At 42.2% G+C, this 20,732-nt stretch overlaps 2 protein-coding genes across 2 annotated transcripts; both read right to left on the bottom strand.

The window, feature by feature from the left end:
- Positions 1-6,034: 6,034 nt before the first annotated feature.
- Positions 6,035-15,906, bottom strand: LOC306780443 (acylamino-acid-releasing enzyme). Its single transcript, XM_079272828.1, has 21 exons — positions 15,596-15,906; positions 13,664-13,799; positions 12,872-12,947; positions 12,708-12,783; positions 12,469-12,581; positions 12,113-12,247; positions 11,856-11,947; positions 11,420-11,457; positions 11,201-11,322; positions 11,044-11,104; positions 10,421-10,515; positions 9,858-9,909; positions 8,858-8,958; positions 8,564-8,693; positions 8,353-8,436; positions 8,171-8,251; positions 7,715-7,803; positions 7,332-7,525; positions 7,139-7,241; positions 6,590-6,696; positions 6,035-6,411 (listed from the first exon to the last, which is right to left on the bottom strand). Exons 1-21 carry the CDS (start codon positions 15,711-15,713, stop codon positions 6,312-6,314), a joined length of 2,103 nt encoding a protein of 700 aa, XP_079128954.1. The 5' UTR covers positions 15,714-15,906; the 3' UTR covers positions 6,035-6,311.
- Positions 15,907-16,744: 838 nt separating this feature from the next.
- Positions 16,745-19,605, bottom strand: LOC306780880 (uncharacterized protein). The gene is made up of 2 exons (XM_079273397.1): positions 18,917-19,605; positions 16,745-18,004 (listed from the first exon to the last, which is right to left on the bottom strand). The coding sequence occupies exons 1-2, from the start codon at positions 19,107-19,109 to the stop codon at positions 17,013-17,015; spliced, it is 1,185 nt and encodes a 394-aa protein (XP_079129523.1). The 5' UTR covers positions 19,110-19,605; the 3' UTR covers positions 16,745-17,012.
- Positions 19,606-20,732: the final 1,127 nt, after the last annotated feature.

Here is a 20,732-nt window from a genome sequence, read left to right as displayed (position 1 = left end):
ATGAAATGGGTATTTAGCCATTTATGTAGAGATTGTGTAATTACATCACAAATTGAATGTACACCAACCCTAATATCAATGAAGTTGGGTTCAATTTGACTGATTCCCATTTTGCTCATTGACTTTATTTATTGTATTCTCTTCTCAGAGATTGTTCTTTGTGAGTTTTTTCAATGCAGCATAAGCTGCTAGAAGCTAAATAAAAGATGAGCTGAGAAACAACTCAAAACAAAACAAATAGAGGCAGAGGCCCAAAAGTTATTACTTCTGGAGTCAAGCTACAAAAACACTAGCTTCTCTGATTCCCATCATGCAATAGTGACCCTCTCCCTGGTACAAACCCATGTTTCAAAACACCCCCTCAGGTTGTAAAATAGGCTCCCTGTTATTAATTTGATGTCCGAGATAATTATTGGAGACATAATTGTTTTCTCAAACTTTATTCAGCTCCCTCCAGAGAGCCACAAGCAAGTAAACCGATCCATATGTGTGTATTCAGGGGGGTGCCCCATTAATTCTACTACCGACAACTCACTGAACTACTGTGAACTACTGTGAACTACTGTGAACAGCAAATATCAGCAAAATCAGGTGAAAGAATGTTGCATATAAACAAACACGGCTCTACATTTGATTATAGCACATTCTCTAAACTAGCAGGTCCTTTACACATCTAACCACAACAACAAACAGGAGCAGCAACAATCACTTCAAGAGATTTAACTATATCAACTGGATGAGGGGCTTGCAGCTGTCCTGTCCTTTTTGGGTGTATGTTGTTCTCCACAAAAGAGCGCCACGCTAAAATCATAATCGACAACTATAGGAGCCAAGAAATCCCCTCCTCATATTATCCTGCATGGCACCAGTACAAAAGTAGCTGAGGACGCAGCATGGGAATATGGAGATAGATAAACACGGGGAAAAAGGATGATGGAGGTGAGCCAAGAAGAGACGAAAGAGGCGTGTGTGTTTTCATGATCTGTGGAGTACTGTAGACTGAGATTGTACAGTAGACAGTGCAGCAATAGGAACCTATGATGATGAATACATTAGCTGCTCAACATGGTTTAAGAAGATTTAAGGTCACATTGAGGGACTCATCACTGCAAGTGATTTTTCTCTATTATAAGACAAGTTTCCATCCAATTTCTGTGTCAATTTTAAGCAAACCAGCAACGGAAAGGGAGAATGAATGTTTTATGTGCAAATATTGCAAGTTGACTTAATGTTTATTGTTTAGAAATCGTGATGGAAATATGGCATTGATGTTTTCTTTACATATTAATTTGAGAAACATTACTGTCTTACTGTAACCCAGATGAAAATGCAATACAGCGAAAGTTATATTTTGTTTGGATTTACTTTCACCGGGGATCGGTAGGTATTCGGGTATTTTTAAGTGAAAATTGAAAATGTGCATAAAATCATCCTGGAATCCTAAAAGCATTATTATCTGAAAAACAAGGGAATAATTATTGCACTGCAGTCTATTATTCCATCAAACCAATTTGTTTGAAGAAAAGATCACACCGCTAGAATCAAGAGAAATGACACATGATTCCAAATTTATGAAATAAATTGATTTCTTTCGATTGGAAATGGGTAGAAATGATGTCGCCATACAAAAAAAAGGACTGAAAAGGTGTGTATTGTATCATACATGCACACATCAGCAAATCTCTACGGAACCCCAAAGCAAACACAAATCAGACCCCAAAGCATAGAGCACCCTCATAACCACCAACACACCCCACCTCCCTCACTACATAGACAATAGCTCAACCTGTTATAGACAACAAACCCAAAGCCATCATTGTCCCAACCAGCTGCGTTGTAAACCCATCTGAATCCTAGAGACAAACCCACGGTTCTGCTGTGCTTCATCAGCATTCAACAAAGTAAACAGCAGGGGAAGATTTACCACAATAAAAAAGAGATAGCTGAAGTGACAGAAAGTTAGAGAAGGAATGGGTGAGAGAGAAATAATGACATGGGAAAAAGGTGAAAGGTCGCGGCACACGTAGCGCTGACATAACGGAACTCACCGTCCTTTCCTGAGCGGGGCCCTCGCCGTTCAAACAACTTTCAACAGTCAAAGGGAGACGCAAAATGCTGCTTCCCCCCATTAAGACCTGTGTTCACAGGCTTGTGAATGAACCCTGTGTACACGAACAAATGCTGTTTCGTGGTAAAAACAGGGACACAAAGAAAATAACGAGGATGGAGGGCATTCAGAGGAGGGGGGGGGGCAAGTGGACAACGCAACTAGAAACAAGAGGCTAAGGGCCACCTTTTAAAAGAATCATGGGAAGTCAGGCTGTAAGGGATCATTTTGACGACCGCATCTTTTCAAAAACACAGTCGTGAACACACACCCTGCGTCCACAAGTGAAGGTCATGGCTCAGAGGAGTGGATGGGAAGAGGGGAAAATCCCACTTAACCATGCAGATGTTTACTCTAAATCAACCTCCATCAAACTGCTTCTAAGTCTTCAGATTCAGATAAAAATCAATTCTGTTTACAGTTGCAACGTTGTTTTCTATGTCTTGTCTGCAACACAGCAGGAAGATCAAATCTAGTGCTGTAGCCTGCTGTGTTCAGTGGAGTCATCTTAAATGCTTTTAGCATATTTAGGAAATATGCTTTTTTGCTTTCTTGCAATAATTAAATAAGCTCTTGTGATTGGACAATACATAGCTTAGCACAAAGACTGGAAACAGGGGTAACCGGCTAGCCTGCCTCTGTTCAAAGGTAACAGAATCCTCCTACCAGCTCCTCTAAAGCCTTTGTGGAGTTTTGTCATCGCAGACAGACAGACAGACACTCCAGGACGTTAGTGCACACAGCCATATCAGATAACCAGTGGTGTATAGTAACAAAGTAGAAATACTTCCTCACTGTACTTAAGTCGTTTTTTTTGGATATCTGTACTTTACTTTACTACTTATATTTCTGTTGACTTTTACTTCACTACATTTTGCAAAGAAAAGTGATACTTTGACTCCGATACATTTCCCCTGAAACCTTCGTTACTCGCTACAAAATCAAATCTATCTTTAGAAACAAAATGAATCATGAGAGCAGCGTTGGGGACTTAGTTGTTTCCTGTGAAGATGGAAGTTTATTTTGAAAAGACAGTATGCATGTAACAAGCGGAAACAGACTCATGTTGCTGGACTTTTGCAGGAAAAACGCAGGAAAAATGAGGAAAAACTTTTCGTAAGATATCAATAAAACGGGGATGAATTTATATCATTGTATAAAGAGAGTGCCATGAGAAGATCAATCTCATGTCTGTAAGTTAAATCAGCTATAATCACTCTTTTAAAGTGATTAGTGACTCGTCTAAAACATTTTAAAAAGGAATAACTTCAATAGAATCATTCTATACACTGTAGTTTATTTACATTCTAACACAATGTAAAGAAGCTACATTCTAATACAATGTAGCTTCTTTACATTCTATTAGAATGTAAAGAATACATTCTAACACAATGTAAAGAAGCTACATTCTAATACAATGTAGCTTCTTTACATTCTATTAGAATGTAAAGAATACATTCTAATACAATGTAGCTTCTTTACCTTCTAATACAATGTAAAGAAGCTACATTCTAATACAATGTAGCTTATTTACAGCTAAGCTAAGCGGCTAGCTTCATATTTAGCATACAAACATGAGAGCGGTATTAATCTTCTCATCTAACTCTCGGCAAGTGTGTTTTTCAAAATCTCAAAATGTTTCTTTCAGGCAAACAGTTTGATCCAAATCATCTACCAGACTGCCCAAATATCTTTTTAGGGGTATTCATAGTGCTGCATAGTAGAGATGCACAGATACTGATATTGACCCGATACCGACTCAGAAAGCTGGATCAGGTATCTGTGCCAACAGGGCGATCTGGCATCGGACACCATTATTATTATTACACATAAAGGAATAATCTCAGTGACTTCCACACAGTGAGGCATACAGCTTTCACATTAAACACTGGCATTGCATCGGTACTCAGTCGATACAGATAGAGGTATCTGAAAAAGTTGGACCGGCGCATCCCTACTACATATCATATTTTGGTGATCTTCTAATCAACATCAGGACAGTTTCCACTTGTATGAAAAAATTAAAAGATAATTTGCACATTGCCATAACATTTTCCAAGCAAATTCATATTCCTTCCGGTTGCATGTTCCATGAGCTTCCCTCTCAAGCACCATCCTCAGGCCAAAATGTCTTCTGATAGGATTCGTCATGAAATGTGCTGAGTAAACGCATGCTGCCTTGGGAATGACGCCTTCGCTCACTGATGTCCGTTTTGTAGGACAATGTAACCTCCTATAAGTGTATTCATCTATTTTCCATGGTCCTCTGCTGTGCTGTTCTGTACTTTTCTGCTGTTGAGGGGAAGCACCAGAACAAACCAAGTCCAAAAGACTCTTTGTCCCCCAGCGTCAGAAAACACACTTGCACTCTTTCCTCCCTTTGTCTGTCTACCTCCTACATACACCCAGCATGAGCATGAGTCTTTCCCCTGTCTTCAGCTTTCAACAATGCTTCATCTCTGTGCCCCGGCCCACACACCAGAATACCACAGCGTGGCGCCGTGAACTTCTCCCTCTATCTGGCTCGTTCATTGTTTGGAACACCCGGTCGCCTCTGTCTCACTCCTCTTTCCTTTATCTGTCGCTTCCTCATCAACAGTCTCTCTCTCTCTCTCTCTCCATCCTTTTATCCCTCCATCTCTTAAATTGGTGACCTCACCCAACAACACCCACATTAGAGTGACTTCATCGGGCAGCAGCAGCTGCAGTCAAGGCCGCAGAGCAGAGTGTTGGTGTATGGGGACAATTAACACCGCCGCTGTGTCTGGGACACCAGGGTGAGACTGCTGAGAGGGAAACTTCTGGAAGATGTCAACCACCTCAGGCTCTCATCTCGGGCACGTACTCCTTCAGAATCCGCATCTGCGAATTTAATTTGTCGTCAGCATCAACTGAAGAAATGCCCACTTGAGTTGTCTGAGAGGTGAGAGTGGTGGGACTGTTCACGGCACTATCAAGTCTCAACATGGCCACCACAGATAACATTTTGTCCATATTCTTTGTTTTGTGGAAATAAAGCTTTGAGTTCTGGAGTTTGCATGGAGGTTGGTTTGCTGATTGGTAGAGAATAAAAAAAGTGCCAAATGGAGGAAAATCGAGAGCGACAGGAAGAGATTGCTCTGTCGGATCTTGTCTGTGACTGTTAACTTGTCTGAAGGGTTACAGCAGATTATTTGTTTGGGCAGTCCTGGGAGGAAGGTGGTCAAGAGCCTAAATGAAAGGCTCCAGATGAGGTTTCGCGCGGTTTGGGTGTTTTACAGCTCTGCAGTGGGCCTTTGTGGTTACTTCAGATGTCAAATTTTAAACGTGACTGTATACGTTATATGCATCACTTTGAGCTCAGGGTTTTTTCCCTGTTTCCTTTTTTGGAAAAATCAAGAGCGAGTGATGATAAGGCCGAGGCTGAGTAACTGATTGGCCACTACGAGGATCTCACTTGCATGGAACGGAGATATACGGTACTCATTTTAACGTGTATAAATTGATCTTTTGCCGACTGATTCACCCATATACATTTAATTTTGTTAAAGATATCTAAAACAGCCATATACAAATCATAGAGCTGGTATGATAAAAGTTAATCATGAATGGAAAAAAGGAAAACTGTTTGGACAGATAGAGACTGCCATCTGCTGGACATTGTACAAATTACATTTATGGTAGAATATCTTTGCCAGCCTGCTCTGTCTACATATTCTGTATATATTATACATCTGCAGAAAGATATTGTAAGACTGCAGACTTGACTCAATGTAAACAGGCTTAAAATCTAAGTAGGGATCTTGGGAGATGAGGGAGGAGTAATATAACATTTGTTTTATCATTGTGGGGAAAAAAATGAATCACTAATAGCTCGGGACCGTTTTTAGTATCACGAAAAGTATCACTGAGTAACCAAACATGACTCTAGGCATCAATACAGGTTCATAAGATATTTATTACATGCTTTGATTTGAAAACGTTTTTTACAAAATACATGATGAGTACATCATCACATGTACTGTAGATCAGTGGACATTTCTTTGTTGTCAAAAAGGCATCGGTATGTTCAAGATTGTCAACTGCTCCGATAGTAAACTAATTTATCCAGAACTCCTTCAGCAAAGCTTCATCACAGTTTGTGCATGTGTGTGTATGTGTGTGTGTGTGTGTGTGTGTGTGTGTGTGGGTGTGTGTGTGTGTGCCTTCATGCATCCGTGTGTGTTCAGAGATGCTGGTGCAGCCACAGCACTGTGTTGAGGAAGCAGTCGGCCTGCGTGTCCACTCTGGACAGAGAATGCCCGTCTTCTGGAAACCACAACAATCTGGATGGACAAACAGAACGATGCTGAGAGAAATCTGTTTTAATAATCACAATCTTTGTCTTGATGAGAGTGAGGGGTGGGGGGTGGGGGAATGACAAGAGTGCCTGCCCTGTCTGTTGCCTTGATCAGATTGTCCAGGTTTGTTTATTAAGTGCATTTGATGTTTGCGCTGCTGTACCTGACAGGTGAAGCTCTGCTCTTCAGTGCTTTATAGAGCTCCAGACCCTGGTGGGGAGACACTCGCCTGTCTCTGGCCCCCAGCATCAGTAACACTGGAACCTTGATCTGCAAACAAACACACAGAGATAAACACACCGCCATGAAACCAAGTGTGTGTCAGTAGAGCGCGGATCTCCTTCCAGGTCTGTCTGTAACAACATCTGCTGTATTGTTTGATTGAATGAATACAAACTACAATTGTCTAACCGACTCCAGACCGCAAGCGTATCATATGGATTTTTAACTTGCATGTCTCATGCAACAGCTTTGCTCTCATTGTGATCATTGCAGCTGTCTGCACCGGCTTCGTGTCTCAGCTTTGTCTCAAGGGCGTAACCGCGATCTGAAGCGCTTTAAGCGTCAGGTCTATTCTTTACAATACGTGCGCGTATCCTCCAAAGCCTCCGGCTGGCGGAGATAATAACTTCTGGTTTAAGAGTGTGTTGGTTATTATCTCACCAGTACGTTATGATTAAATCACTGTATTTAAAGTTGGTGTGTGTCTGACCTGAGCAGCATGTGTGATGGGTGACTTCTCTAACATGGTAGCCAGGGCTTCAGCAGTGGGTATCTGGTCATACGAGTACTGAAACCCCACACTGGTGTAACGCCTGAGGACACAGAGAGAGGATGAAAACATTAAAGTGGTTAGGATGTGTTGCAGTGGAGCTAAAGCTCATGTGTGTGTGTGTGTGTCTTACCAGTCTACTATGTCACTGGTGCCCAATAAAGTAGCAGCATTAATGACAGGGTTCCTGGCCGCGCACACTCTGTAGAACTCAGGGTACTGACCGACCAGATGACAAGACAGGAAACCACCGTGAGAACCACCGATCACAGCCAACCGATCGGGGTCGAGGGCGATGTCTCTCTGCAGCGCAGTAAGCACGGCGGTCTGGGCAAAGACAAATCATTTTCAATTCCAGGGCGACAATGACCTTTTTTATGGATATACACATGACTGACAAAAAAACAAAGTTTGTCAGCCTTCTACCTGCCAGCAATCTCTCCAGTCCGCGATATTCTTCTTACATACTAATTGGTTTGCCTACCTCACTCCATCCAGGACTGTGTAAGTCAGTACCTGCACATCTTTTACATCTTGGCTTCCGATCTGACCGATCAAGGATAGAATGCTGTCCTGGCCGAACCCCGTGGATCCACGATAGTTCACTAGATAGAGAGACAGAAAGAGGGAGAGAGAGAGGACGTCTTAATGAGAAAGAGACATGGAAAAGCCTTTGATCATGTGGATTGAGCAGAATTTCTGTTTATGTTTTTTACTGATTTTCATTAAAGTAAAAATAGATTTTCTTTTAAAAAGGGGATAAGTTTAAACTGTTTTACATACCCTCACACAAAGACGACACAGGTCACTTTTAGAGCAAAGTGTCCATCTCCATTTCAAGTGTAAGTATGCCGGTGTTTGTGCTTGTGTGAGTGTGTGTGTGTGTGTGTGTGTGTGTGTGCGTGTGTGTGTGTGTGTGCGTGTGTGTGTGTGTGTGTGTGTGTGCATGTGAGAGGAACAGAGGGATCTCACCCATGAGCACAGCAAAGCCGAGTTTAGCCAGTCCAGCTGTGGTGCAGTTCCACTCTGCTGGGAACTGGGAGTGAGGGCCACCTGGAGGAGCAAACAAACATTAAAATAAAACCATAATATAAATCAAGCAAAATGTTTCCATCCTGGAAAAGAGAAGTCAACAAACATAAGTAAACACAGACCGTGGATGAAGACGACCAGAGGTATCTCGGCTTCATTGGGGCGACGAGACGGTTTAACCAAGACAGCCCCGAAGTCTAAACCAGCTGATGAGACAGAGGAGAGAGAGACATCATCGCGAGGTTCATATTAACAGAGTGACTGATCTTCATCATTTTGACCCACTGTTTGTGTGTGTGTGTGTGTGTGTGTGTGTGTGTGTCTCATGCTCACAGTGTGTGTTGTCCTCCTCTGGTGGAGGTGTAACATCTAGAACTGTCCAGTGGAAGTCAAAGGTCATCATGGGCTGCTGCAGAGTTTGCCAGGTCACAGCCTCACCTGCTGAAGGGAGGAAACCCACCCTCTGCAAGCAAACACACACACACACACACACACACACACACACACACACACACAATCACACACCATTAAACAAAATATATCAATACATTTTCATCTGAATGATCTTGTTTAACAATGCAGTAAACTGTATTGTAGCATGATACTTGTGTTGACGTGCAGTCTGACCAGAGTGGGCGGTGTGTTAGGGCTGGAGCAGCAGACGACCATCAGGTCCTTCTGGACGGTCAGCAGCTTCCAGCAGCCATAAGCTGGAAGATCAGAGAGACCTGCAGAGACAGAGGCAGGCAACAACAGAGATGGGAGTAAAGACAGAAAAATAAGTGATGAAGACACAGAACACAGCAGAGGCACAATAGATGGAACGTGACAAAGAGATAAAGATCCGGTCAAAGTTCTTAAAGGGATTTTGAACTGATGTACCCGTATTAAATGGAACGCGTATTTATTGATGATATTATGTCCAGCAGTATATCCAAATCACAGATGTAGACGGCATGCAGGAGATGCATTTGAAATAAAATGATTTCACTTTGAATCGTTAAATTGTCTTAATTGTAAGTCTACTTTACCAGCAACATTATGCTCTTGCAAACTTACATCTGAGCACTTCTTAAAATTTAGATCCCGGGAAAAACTATTGTCGTTACTGCTGTGATGAAATGCAGTAATCCATTAATTGTATTTGTCGTTCATTTCGTGTCATCTTTGGCGCTCAGAGCATGCTCCAGTGGGGTTTCTGCAACTTTTGACTCATATTTTGAAAATCCTCGATACTATTTTGGTGACAACATTACACCTGTTGGTTTTGTCGTACCTTCCTGTTTTCCTGATGATGAAGATACAAAGGTGGAGGAGGAGGGACAGGAAGAAGAGGAGGAGGAGAGTGAGAGTCAGAATAAGGGGGAGGAACTGGAAGTGAAGGAAAAAGACATGGGGGAGGTGGAAGAAGAGGGGAGTATGAGGAGGACACGATGACAGAGTAGAGAGAGGAGCAGCGGGAGGAGGAGGAGGAAAATGAAAACGAAGAAGAGCAGGAAATGGGGAAGGAAGAGGAGGACAACAGGACAAAGGAGGAGGTGAAAGCAGAGGAGAGGATGAGGAGGAGGAGGAGGAGAAGGGAAAAGAAGAGAGGGAGGAGGAGGTGGAGGAGAGGATGGACTCTTACTATCAGAGAGGGAGGTAACTTTGTTTGATCTTCTGTCGACCATAAAGAGATCCTGAGAGAGAGAGAGAGAGAGAGAGAGACAGAGAGAGACAGAGAGAGAGACAGAGAGAGAGAGAGAGAGAGAGAGAGAGAGAGAGAGAGAGAGAGAGAGACAGAGAGAGAGAGAGAGAGAGACAGAGAGAGAGAGAGAGAGAGAGAGAAGGTGAGTTATGGAAAGTATGTATACGAGGTTGGGATGAACACAAAATAATAAAATAATATGTTAACAAAAGGTCAGGAAGTGTAGGTATTTTAATTTAAAGGAATAATTTGACAATTTGGGAAATAATCTCATTTGTTTTGGGGACGAAAGTTAAAGACTGCCGACTGAGTTAAAGACTGATACCACTCGACTGTCTGAGTTGATTAGCTGGCCTAGCTCTGCTCAAGGTTAAGAAAATCACTCACTCATCAACACAAACTGGGATTTTTACATTTTGGCTTGTGTACCGATGACACAAATCAGATAAAGCCTGTTGATTCGTGATTGGAGTCAAAGTATTCCTTACATATGAGGTGTTTACCTTCCAGTTTCTTCGGGCGCTGCTGAACACCACTCTCTGACCGTCTGCAGACCAGCAGCAGGGTGGCAGAGCTTCATACACACCTGCAAACTCACCTGAAACAAAGTGACATGGATAGACTTCATGTTTTACCTTTGATTTTGTTATATTTTTAAATGCTGGTCTTCCATCGAGCACTCCATCACTCCCCACATCAGCTCTTTTATCCTGCTTTGTTAAGGGCTTCACACAATTTATGCATTTCTGTTGGACGTGCCACATCAAGCAAACATAGACAGTAACTGAAACACTGCACATTTAGCAGGTCTTCATCATAATGAACATCTTAATTGAGCATGCTAACATTAGCTAAGCACAGCTGACATTGATGGGGACGTCATTACTTTTGCCCGATGTCTGCACAAGATGAAGAATCTGAGGGTGACCAAAGCTGCTGCAAGTCAAGCTGAGGGAGGCATGAATGTGTGTAATAAATATCCAATAGTTACTGAGACATTTCACTCAAAACCTCAACTGTCAACCTCATGGTGGCCCGAGAGGAAGAGAGGATCACCAAAGTCAGCAGGAACATGAACGTTTGAACCGCCATTGCCACACCGCTAGTGTTACAGTATGTAACCTACCAGGCTGTGGTGTGTTGACAACGTCCAACAGGGTGGACGTCCTCCCGCTCCTCAGGTCCAACTGTGGAGGAGTAACAGTCACTGTTAACAGAACGAAAACAAATACACACACATCGACACGGATACACACACACACACACACACACACACAGTGTACCTGCTGCAGACTGAGGCACTGATTGTGAGGTCCAAACACTCGACCCTGCAGGTAGATCAGCGTGGACCCGTCTGGACTGAGCCGGGGACAGGACACTGACAAGTTGTCCCCAGACAGACACTCTGGTTTGGAGGGAGGAGGAAAGTTCAGTCATCGAAGGAGCAGAGAGAGTGTGTGAGCGTGATTCATTAACAAAGACACAGAGACGAATGTGCTCACCGCAGTTTCCACCCAGGTCCAGCTTGAATAACGCTGACCTGGAACAGAATCATAAGAGTGAGAGACATGAAATGAAACTGTTGAGTGTGACCCCTGCTGTACAAAAACTTTATTCTGACACTTCTTCTTCAACTTAATGTTGAACATTGTTACTGCTCAATCACTGCTGTTCTCCATTTTCCTTTTCAGTTTGGATTCAGCACATCTCACACATAACAAGATGACCTCCCCTGCTACCAACATACTGTAACAATAACAACAATGATTGACTGATATTTTTCTTTTTTCCTTTTGTACTTATCCAAATCAAAACTTGTGATTTTTGGATATGGAGATAAACTTCACTCCACATAGTTTTTGTTTATTTCGGTGCTAAAGTCGCTGTTGTTTTTCATGCTGACTCTGGCTGAATCAGAAGACAAAGCATCAGTCTGACCTGCGGTTGGAGCAGAACCGCAGTCCGAGTCTGAAAGGTTCGTGGTACCAACCGGCAAGAAACACAGACAGACTGCCGGGAGCCCACAGAGCCTGGAGGACAGCACGCAAACACACACACAGTGTTATGAAAGACGCCATTTACACTTCGAACCAAAGGTCCAATGAATTCACACTTGACCTGCACACACTAGCGGTCCAAAAACATAAAGATCCTGTGGTGTCAGATGAAGTAGCTGAAAGCCTCTCTGTCCTCACCTGTCCAGGTGAGACATCACGCGGGACGCCCTGCAGGACGCTGACGGAGCCGCTCTGCAGATTCACCACACAGATCACCGGGACGCTCTTATTGGTCAGAGACTCACCCCAGTCTTCACAGTACACGCTCCTGTCCTGTTAGGGCACAATAACACACACAGACAAATAAGTGGCTTGCACACATTAACATGTTCCTGTGTAGTTAACAACATTAATGTGATTTGCTTCTCTTTGTTTTTGGCTGAAGAATTTATTCTACAAAATGTTCTATCCTTCTGATGTATTTACAATCTGCATGTTATTGATTTGAATGCACATAAAGAGCATAATCCATCTGGTGCAGGTGTGTGTAATACCTTCCTGCATGCAGATTCCCCATCATGTGTTTCTATTGATGTGTTCTTAATCTTCTCAGCTACATACAGCAGTTTGTTCTCACACTCCGACCATGACAGACAGCCAAACTGGGCTGGAAACGGATGATGCGACAGTTATGCTTTGGTATTTTTTTGGGTGGTGATGCATCAGATGTCTTTCTTGTCGGAGGAAACAAGAACCGACGCGTGTAAAAGAAAACGTGAAACGTCCGTCTCACCGTCGTCGTACACTCTGCCGTGTTTGTTGAGAGCAGTCAGGTTGAGGCACTTGCTGAGGCCGTGGCGGTCCCATATCTGAACAGCAACAACCAAAAACAACAACGGTCCGTCAAAATGCTCGATCGTTGATCTCACAGAGGATGCTGAGCTCTGCTTTTCTCACCTCGAGGAGCTGGTGGCCACTTGTTTCCCTGATAACGGCCCTCAGGCCTTGAATGGGAGAGAGTCCACTCAGCACCCTGAAGAGCAGGAGAGAAAGGAAAACTCTCGATCCAAGAGGAACTCAACAACAGGCTGAAAAGCAATGCTTCACTGGATTCTCTGGTTAAAAGTTTAGTTGTTTTACTTTGTTGCACCTGTAACTACACAGTGATGCCCCGCCTCCTCACGACTGCAGCAAGGTGAGAGGTTAAAGCAAAGACATGACTCAACCCCAAAATGGCCAGCAGGTTTTTTGCCAATTATCTAATATGTCCTGACAATATAAGTGCAGATGGTCTGAAAGAATGAATGGTGGGACATTTAATATTATTTTACAAAATTCAATAAATGAAAACCGTAAATGTGCAGATGTAGGTGCGGTACTTTCGTCATCAATGACAAATATGACCAAATTTTCATATGTGATGCTGCTCAGATATTCAAGCAGCAGCAGAGACAACAATATTATGAAGAAGTATTACATTTAAAGTTGAAACAAATCTGCCTTTACTCAACAAATGCCAACAAAAAAGATCTTAGTGAAATCTCAATGGGTTTTAGGGTTTAAATTTACAAAACATGAGCTTCCTGTTGAATGCAAGGGTCATTCACTTTCTTTCTCATAGTATTTTGTGAGTGCGCGCGTGTGTGTGTGTGTGTGTGTGTGTGTGTGTGTGTGTGTGTGTGTGTGTGTGTGTGTGTGTGTGTGTGTGTGTGTGTGTGTGTGTGTGTGTGTGTGTGTGTGTGTACTCACTCTCCAGACACAGGTACACAGGGTCCCGGTGGAAGGACAGTCCTGATGCTCTTGTGGTCGTTGCAGTCTGTGATCAGAGTCCACTGCTGCGAGTAGCGAAGTCTTGAGCCTCGGACCAGGTCGCTCTGACTCCACTCTGAGTGTGAACGCGGTGAGAAGTTTTCCAAGATGGGTTGAAAAAAAAAAAAAAAAAAAAAAAAAAAAAGATTTGATTATGTTTATTGTTCAACTTTAAAATGCCAAAGACATATTATTGCACCTCTGTAATAACTGGAGGATGCTCGCAAAAAGTATTTTCTGCCCTAACATTATGTAATGTTGATGTTATGAGAATGAGAAGCTCCACTTGTGTTCTGGATCCAATCTAATCTGATCTTGTTGGGTCTTCCAGCTGTCTCCGTACTCATCACATAAATCATTAACTCCTTAACCTCTGCTTCAGACCCCTGAACACTCAAACTGGCTTCCAGGGAAACAGATGGTTTACTCTGTAAACCCTTTTCAACCCTTATGACAAAGATCACTGTCGTCAGTAGCAGGGTGCCTTTGACAGCAGGTGGTCACGAAATGCTGGCGGTCGTAGTCATTCCCACAGGGACGTTTCTTTTCCTACTGGCTGGTTGAAATCTAAGAAAGTGAGGGTTTCTTTCATTGCTTACATAATGCACCAGCTGATTTAGGTCAGCATGCTGATAAGAGGAGAGAGGAGATGTCGAGATAACTACAGGCCAGACTGTGTTCCTCTTGTGCCGACATCAATCTAAAATGTCAGCTTTTGCACACAAGATAGCTTTTGAGAAAACTGGCATTCAGCTTGATATCTATGAGCTCGTGAACTTTCCTCAAGTGCAACCATCAGGACATCACTGGTAAGGCTCAAAGACGAGTGAAATCATCATATTGCCTTGTCTGCCAAACAACAGCAGGTCTGATAGGGATGGATGAGTATTTACATGAAACAGAGGAATAGATTCTTACAGCTATGGTGTAATTATACAGCATTCAAAGGAGGTATGTTCCTACCTACAAATAAATATTGCATATCGCGCAGCATACAAACCTAATTCAGACCGTGAATTCGAAAAGCTAGATAGTTTGCCCATATTTTCTCTTTGTGTGTGACTCTGAGGGGAAGTTCAACCTGTGATAGCGTCATGCTTCAAGAGGACAGTTTTTCTTTCATCATAGTCTCTGTTTAAAACAGTATATCACTGTTTTTCATTTACATTACTGCAGATCATTTTCCAAATAATCCCGTGTGGTTTCAGGTTTCTGAATGAGTCTTTTCTTATTTTTTGGGGGGGGGTTCCATTAATTTCCAAACAGTAAAAAACAAATCAGCAGACATTTGTAATCCATCCCACTCAAGTGCCACCATGTTTGGTAATACGGTTTCCACTGTTGCCTCACAACAACAGCAAAACTCACAAACATTAGTGCAAACCATAGGTGCAAACACACCAGGTGAGAGTGAGAGTGAGAGAGAGGGGTACACCTACAGCTCATGCAGCAATGCCAACACAGCAGCAATATTTGTCAGCTGTTAGAATATAACCAAGAAGACTGTCAGGATTCTTGCAATGACCATTTGCACTGTAAATAAACATAACCTACTGTACAGAACACACCTTTAAATCGGCTACATTTAACAAAAATAAATGTTGCAATAGTTACACAGTTCTTATTTGTACTCATATGCTGTAGCTGCCATGTCCACTTCAGTTATATGTATGTAGTATATCTTTAAGAGTTTCAGAAAAACGTATTTGTATTTATACTTCTCATAATAATGTTGTAATGTTACACCCCTCTGTTCACGCATTTCTGTATGCTAGTTTTATTTTTTGTCTTTCTTTATGTTCTTTCTTTATGTTCCCCATGCCAATAAAGCTTATTAGAATTGAATTGAAAGAGGGAGAGAGAGAGACACACCTGCAGTCACGGTGTATGTCCGGAGCTCCGGGAGCTGCTCTTCTCTCACATGGGCAGAAACAGGCGCAGGGAAACGGCTGACCTCTCCGTACACCCCGGTGACCTGTCCGGGCTCCATTTGGGTCCGCTGCCGTAGACGCGCACTGAGCTCACATTAAATCACCAACCTACCACACGAGCAGCTCGGACAAGCGCAACCTCGTGCATCAAGCAGAAAAGTTAAACCGTTAGCAGCTGCTCGGAGGGTTAAAATAGTCGCGTGGCTCAGTTTACAGAAGTTGCGTTCATGAATGTGTCCACAATACAAAAACACGACGGTGTTTGCACTTTGCTCTACCAGCGCCTCCATGTTGAAATCACGAACGGACGATACCACTTTGGCTCCATTTGGAGGGGTGTAGTAGAGAACGCTGACCACACGGGGGCAGCGGTCGATCACACCGATGAACTGGTTAATAGTAATACTAACACAAATTCAAATGTCATGATAGTTTACTTCTTGAGAAATGAATAACCAGCAATTCAGCATGTTTATATAAGTCGCTCCTGCTCATTTGTACTGTACGTTTTCTCCTCTGTGGACTACAGAATCTGCAGGGTGGTGGAGCCTCCTGCACATAGATTTACAAAGGCTGCATCTCCATTGACAGATTAACTAACAAGCTAAATATATTACATTCTAATTACCAGGTATATTCTGAATAATATATATATATATATATATATTCATATTAAAGTGCCTATATGGTGCGTACGCCAACAACCCAGTCATGAGCAAAAACATATTTTCCAAGCAAAGAATATAGATAGAATTCAATTTGATTTCAAAAGACAATTCAATTATACAAACATAGCACAAAAAGTAAGGAAATTTGTGTTTGGTAGATTATTTCTTTGTTGTAACAATGCTTCTTGTCAATAAATCTTATACTGTTGGAAAGCCTGTTTATTTCCCTTTCAAATTGTGCCACATTTGTAAGGAAAATGCAATTGTGGGATGAGCAGCAGAGCCGAGTATCTGGGTTGAGCCCATGAAAAATTTGCCAAATCTCTGCCAATGCCAAACAGCTTATTCTGCCACTGACTCTCATTTGGTGTTGTTTGGTGGATTGGATGATTTAAGTCTGAAGAAACAAGACATATTGGCAATTTAACAATTTATTAATTTCAACAAAGCATGGATCTCTCACAGCGATCAAGGTTTATTGTGTCACTAATCGCAAGCGGAGGCTAATTGTGTGTGAGGACAGGGCTTTGAGGGAAACAATTCAAAATCTGAACATGGAATCAATAAGCAACACTCTCAAATTAAAACATGCTTTTGAATAAAGATGGGATAAAAAGCACCAGAGTTCTTCCCCCTGTGTTATGTGCCATGTGGTGTGTCAGATTTACCTTTTGTATACAAACAGAACCACTAAAGCTGGTTGTCTTTTGTATGTTTAATCAAGTGTACCTTCAGAGCTGACTTGTCCCGAAATTTGTTATCACAAACTGAGCAACTGAAAGGTTTCTCTCCAGTGTGGATTCTCATGTGTGTCTGTAAAGATGAACTCTGGTTAAAAGATTTCTTACAAACTGAGCAGCTGTAAGGTTTCTCTCCTGTGTGGATTCTTATGTGCTTCTGTAAATTTGAACGCTGGTTAAAAGATCTCTGACAAACCGAGCAGGTGAAAGGTTTCTCTCCTGTGTGGATTCTCATGTGTTTCTGTAAATCTCCATTACAAATGAAACCTTTCTCACACACTGAGCAGCTGTAAAGTTTTTCTCCTGTGTGGCCTTTCATGTGTCTCTTTAAAACTCCCTTACAAGTAAAACATTTCTCACACACTGAGCAGCTGTAAGGTCTTTCTCCTGTGTGGATTCTCATGTGTTGCTTCAGATCTGCAATCTTGACAGTTGTTTTCCCACAATCAGAGCATTTAAAACGTTTCTCACCAGCACTACATGTTGAATCACTGACGGAAACTTCATCAGGTGTCAAAGAGTTTAAACCTGACTGAGGTTCTCTGGTCCCCTTCCAATCATAACTGTTATCAGTGACAAAATAGTCTCCAGTCTTCTCATCAGTATCTGGTCCTTGATGTCTATCTGGATCTGAGTTAGTGTATGGTTCTGGTCCTCCACAGTCCTCTCCATCAGCTTCTGTCTCCATCTGTTCAGTTTGTCTTTCATGAAGCTGTGAGGACTGAGCCTCCTCTTCATCATCTTCACTCTTCACAAGAGTGAATGAGAACTTGACATCAGCCTCCTCCAGTCCTTGAAGCTGCTCACCCTCCTGAGTGGTCCAGAGTTCCTCCGGTTCCTCTTTAATGTGTGGGGGCTCTGGGTCCTCCTGGTCCAGACTGGAGCTCCACTCCTGCTGCTCAGAGGGAACCTCTTCCTTTACCACAAACAGCTGCTGGACCTCTGCAGGGAAACAGAAATCACAGAGACGTTACAAAGAAATGTTAGTATTGAGCAAATAGTCTCCTGAACATACTTTTTTTTCCCTGCCATCAATCCCTCTTACACTCCCTGTGCACAGTTACCAAGCAGACATAACGACGCAAATTGTAAAGACACAACACACAAGCAGCAATGAGGTCATCAATAGTCACATGGCAAAAAAGTCAACTGTGGGCAGTTATAGTTGACTAATGTACATAAACCTGCCAACAGTGGCTAGAACCTTCAGAAGCAGCCACAATATAACCGTGGACGTGCATCATAGGTGCACTCCGTTTCTAAACCAACAGCACGCCACCTTGGTAGTCCGCCGTAGAGAACATCCATGTAAAGATGATGAAACTGAAATGTGACAACAACAATGACACAATCTGAACTAATAAACGTTGTCTAGAGACTGCTCTCAGGAACCTATAGGTCAAGGTTGAACCCCACCACCCCCTCCTAGACACACACACACACACACACACACACACACACGATGATTTGTTGCTTTTAGGTGGTATGCTTGTAATTGCTTGATATATGTTTGTTGATTTATAATCAGTACTGTTTTCTGTGATGATTTTGTGTATATGTGTTGTGATAATAGCTGGATGTTATCAATGGAACCAGATAATATAATCATTTAATCAACTCGTATGTGACCATGAACATATGAACCATTTTAGAATTCAACAAGCTGCAAAAACCATGTGGTGTTATCAAAGAGAACAAACTGAAATGTTTTCTGTCATATAGAAGCTGAGAGAACAGATCAGAAGAAGAGAAACATTCATTGTAACCGAATCTCACTCCAAACTAACTTATAAAGTTAGCAGCCGTAGCGTAAACAGTGTTTGATAACTGAGAGAATAAACAAAGTGAACCAACCTGCTCTTTGTTTCCGGACTACAGGGTTGAAAACAGCGTCCAGTAGTTTCCGTTGTCGCTCGTTCTCCTCTTTTGTACGATAAAGTTTCTCCTCGTACTCTGCTACCGTTCTTTCAAACAGACCAAATATATCTTCAGCAGCTGCAGTTAGTCGCTGGTTGACTAGCGATCTCAGCATTTGGACTTGAGACATGTTCACTAAATCACAGAAACGTTTCCTCCAGACAAACTAACCTCGAAACCTTGTTTGGCCACTCTGATCTGCGCAGTGTTTCTTAGTTATGTTCGGGTCCGCCCACCTCCTGCTAGCATGCTAACTTCATTAGCTCCGTAGGACACCAGCAGACAATCCGGACGTTTTAAATTAAGCGAAACAACACAGAGTCCACTCGGTTCAAAGCATTTGTACTTTAGACATTTTCACACAACGACAGAAACACTGTTTACTCTCCATTAAACTCTGACTAGCGCTGTGTTGCTAACTTCCGGTCCCCGTCGGTCTGTTTCCATCGAGCATGCTAAGCTAACTTCAATAGCTTTGTAGGCTACCGGGAGATGAGTCAGAGGAAAAACATCCAGGAAAAAGGTGAAGGGCTAAGAGCCCATTCAGACATGTTTATCCAGACATACAGATGGAGCTAACTGATACTTTCTCCAGCAACGCCGAGATCCTCCTGGTGTCACTGGCACCGCAGTCGCTCGTCTGTAAGCGTCAAGTTAGGTGTCACAACAGCGGCACGCGAGCAGCTCGTCAACTGTGTGAGCGACAGGTCAGCTGCCGTAAATCAGTTTATCATAGTATGGATTTTACATTATACATTTCACTTCAGAATATATATAATGTACCAGCCTTTTTTAAATTTAATTAAATGTGTTTTAGATTTTTTAACATGTTATACTGTCACTATGTTACTTTGAGGAAACTACACTGTGTAGAGACTAAAGCACAACACTGGTGTTATTTTTCCACCAGAAATGATTGTCATCAGTGAAGTTCCCATGGTCGGAGAGAGGACTGAATCCATCAGTTTGAGTCGATTCAATTTTCTTCAATAAATTGTCAAACTCACAAAGACAGTGGCTGTTAAAAGTCCTGCCTTTCCCATAACGGATACAAATTAGTGTTTAGCGCCGCTGTTGCGACACTGACCTGACTGACGCTTGCCACTGTCAGTGGTCACACTCGCTGTCTCTCGAGATCTGAGTGTCTGCTAACTATCGCATTTGTATGAGGGAGTGTTAGTTTGAAACATTTCAGAACTTAATATTCAAATCAACATTTACAATCTATGGCAGAGTAGAATCTGCAAGCTGTGGAAGCTAAATTCACAGCAATGAGCTGTTCCAATTTGTATCTTTGCTCGACTATCTGACAGACCATAAACGACAAGAATTTATTGTGTCCACTCACCGGTTTTATTATTTAAGTATGTTTAACATTCACCATCATTCTTAAATCTGTCAAACTCCTGCTTTTTGTTAAAAAAATCTTTGTCCAAATTTACAGCTTGTCATGTCTGTGCATCAAGCAAACTTTGACTTTTTCTTTAGGTTGTCATAATAGTAAAATCGCATTACTTTCCATCTTAAGATAATAATACAATTACCGGTAAGTTCAATATTTGCATGAACATTTAATTTCCCAACTGATAAGTAATTACACTTGTTTAAAGTACTGTTTGTCTGTGCACTTTATTTTGTATTTTAATATCTATTTTTTGCACTGTGTTGATTGTTTGTTGTGCACCATCCACCATGTCAAATTCCTTGTATGTGCAACATAATCTGGTGAAATAAACAGTTCTGATTCTGAATT

The sequence above is a fragment of the Melanostigma gelatinosum genome (genome assembly GCF_949748355.1).
Source record: "Melanostigma gelatinosum genome assembly, chromosome: 8".
Classification (NCBI taxonomy): Eukaryota; Metazoa; Chordata; class Actinopteri; order Perciformes; family Zoarcidae; genus Melanostigma; species Melanostigma gelatinosum.
Note: the sequence above shows the minus strand (reverse complement) of the source record. Positions and strands in the feature narration are given on the sequence as shown.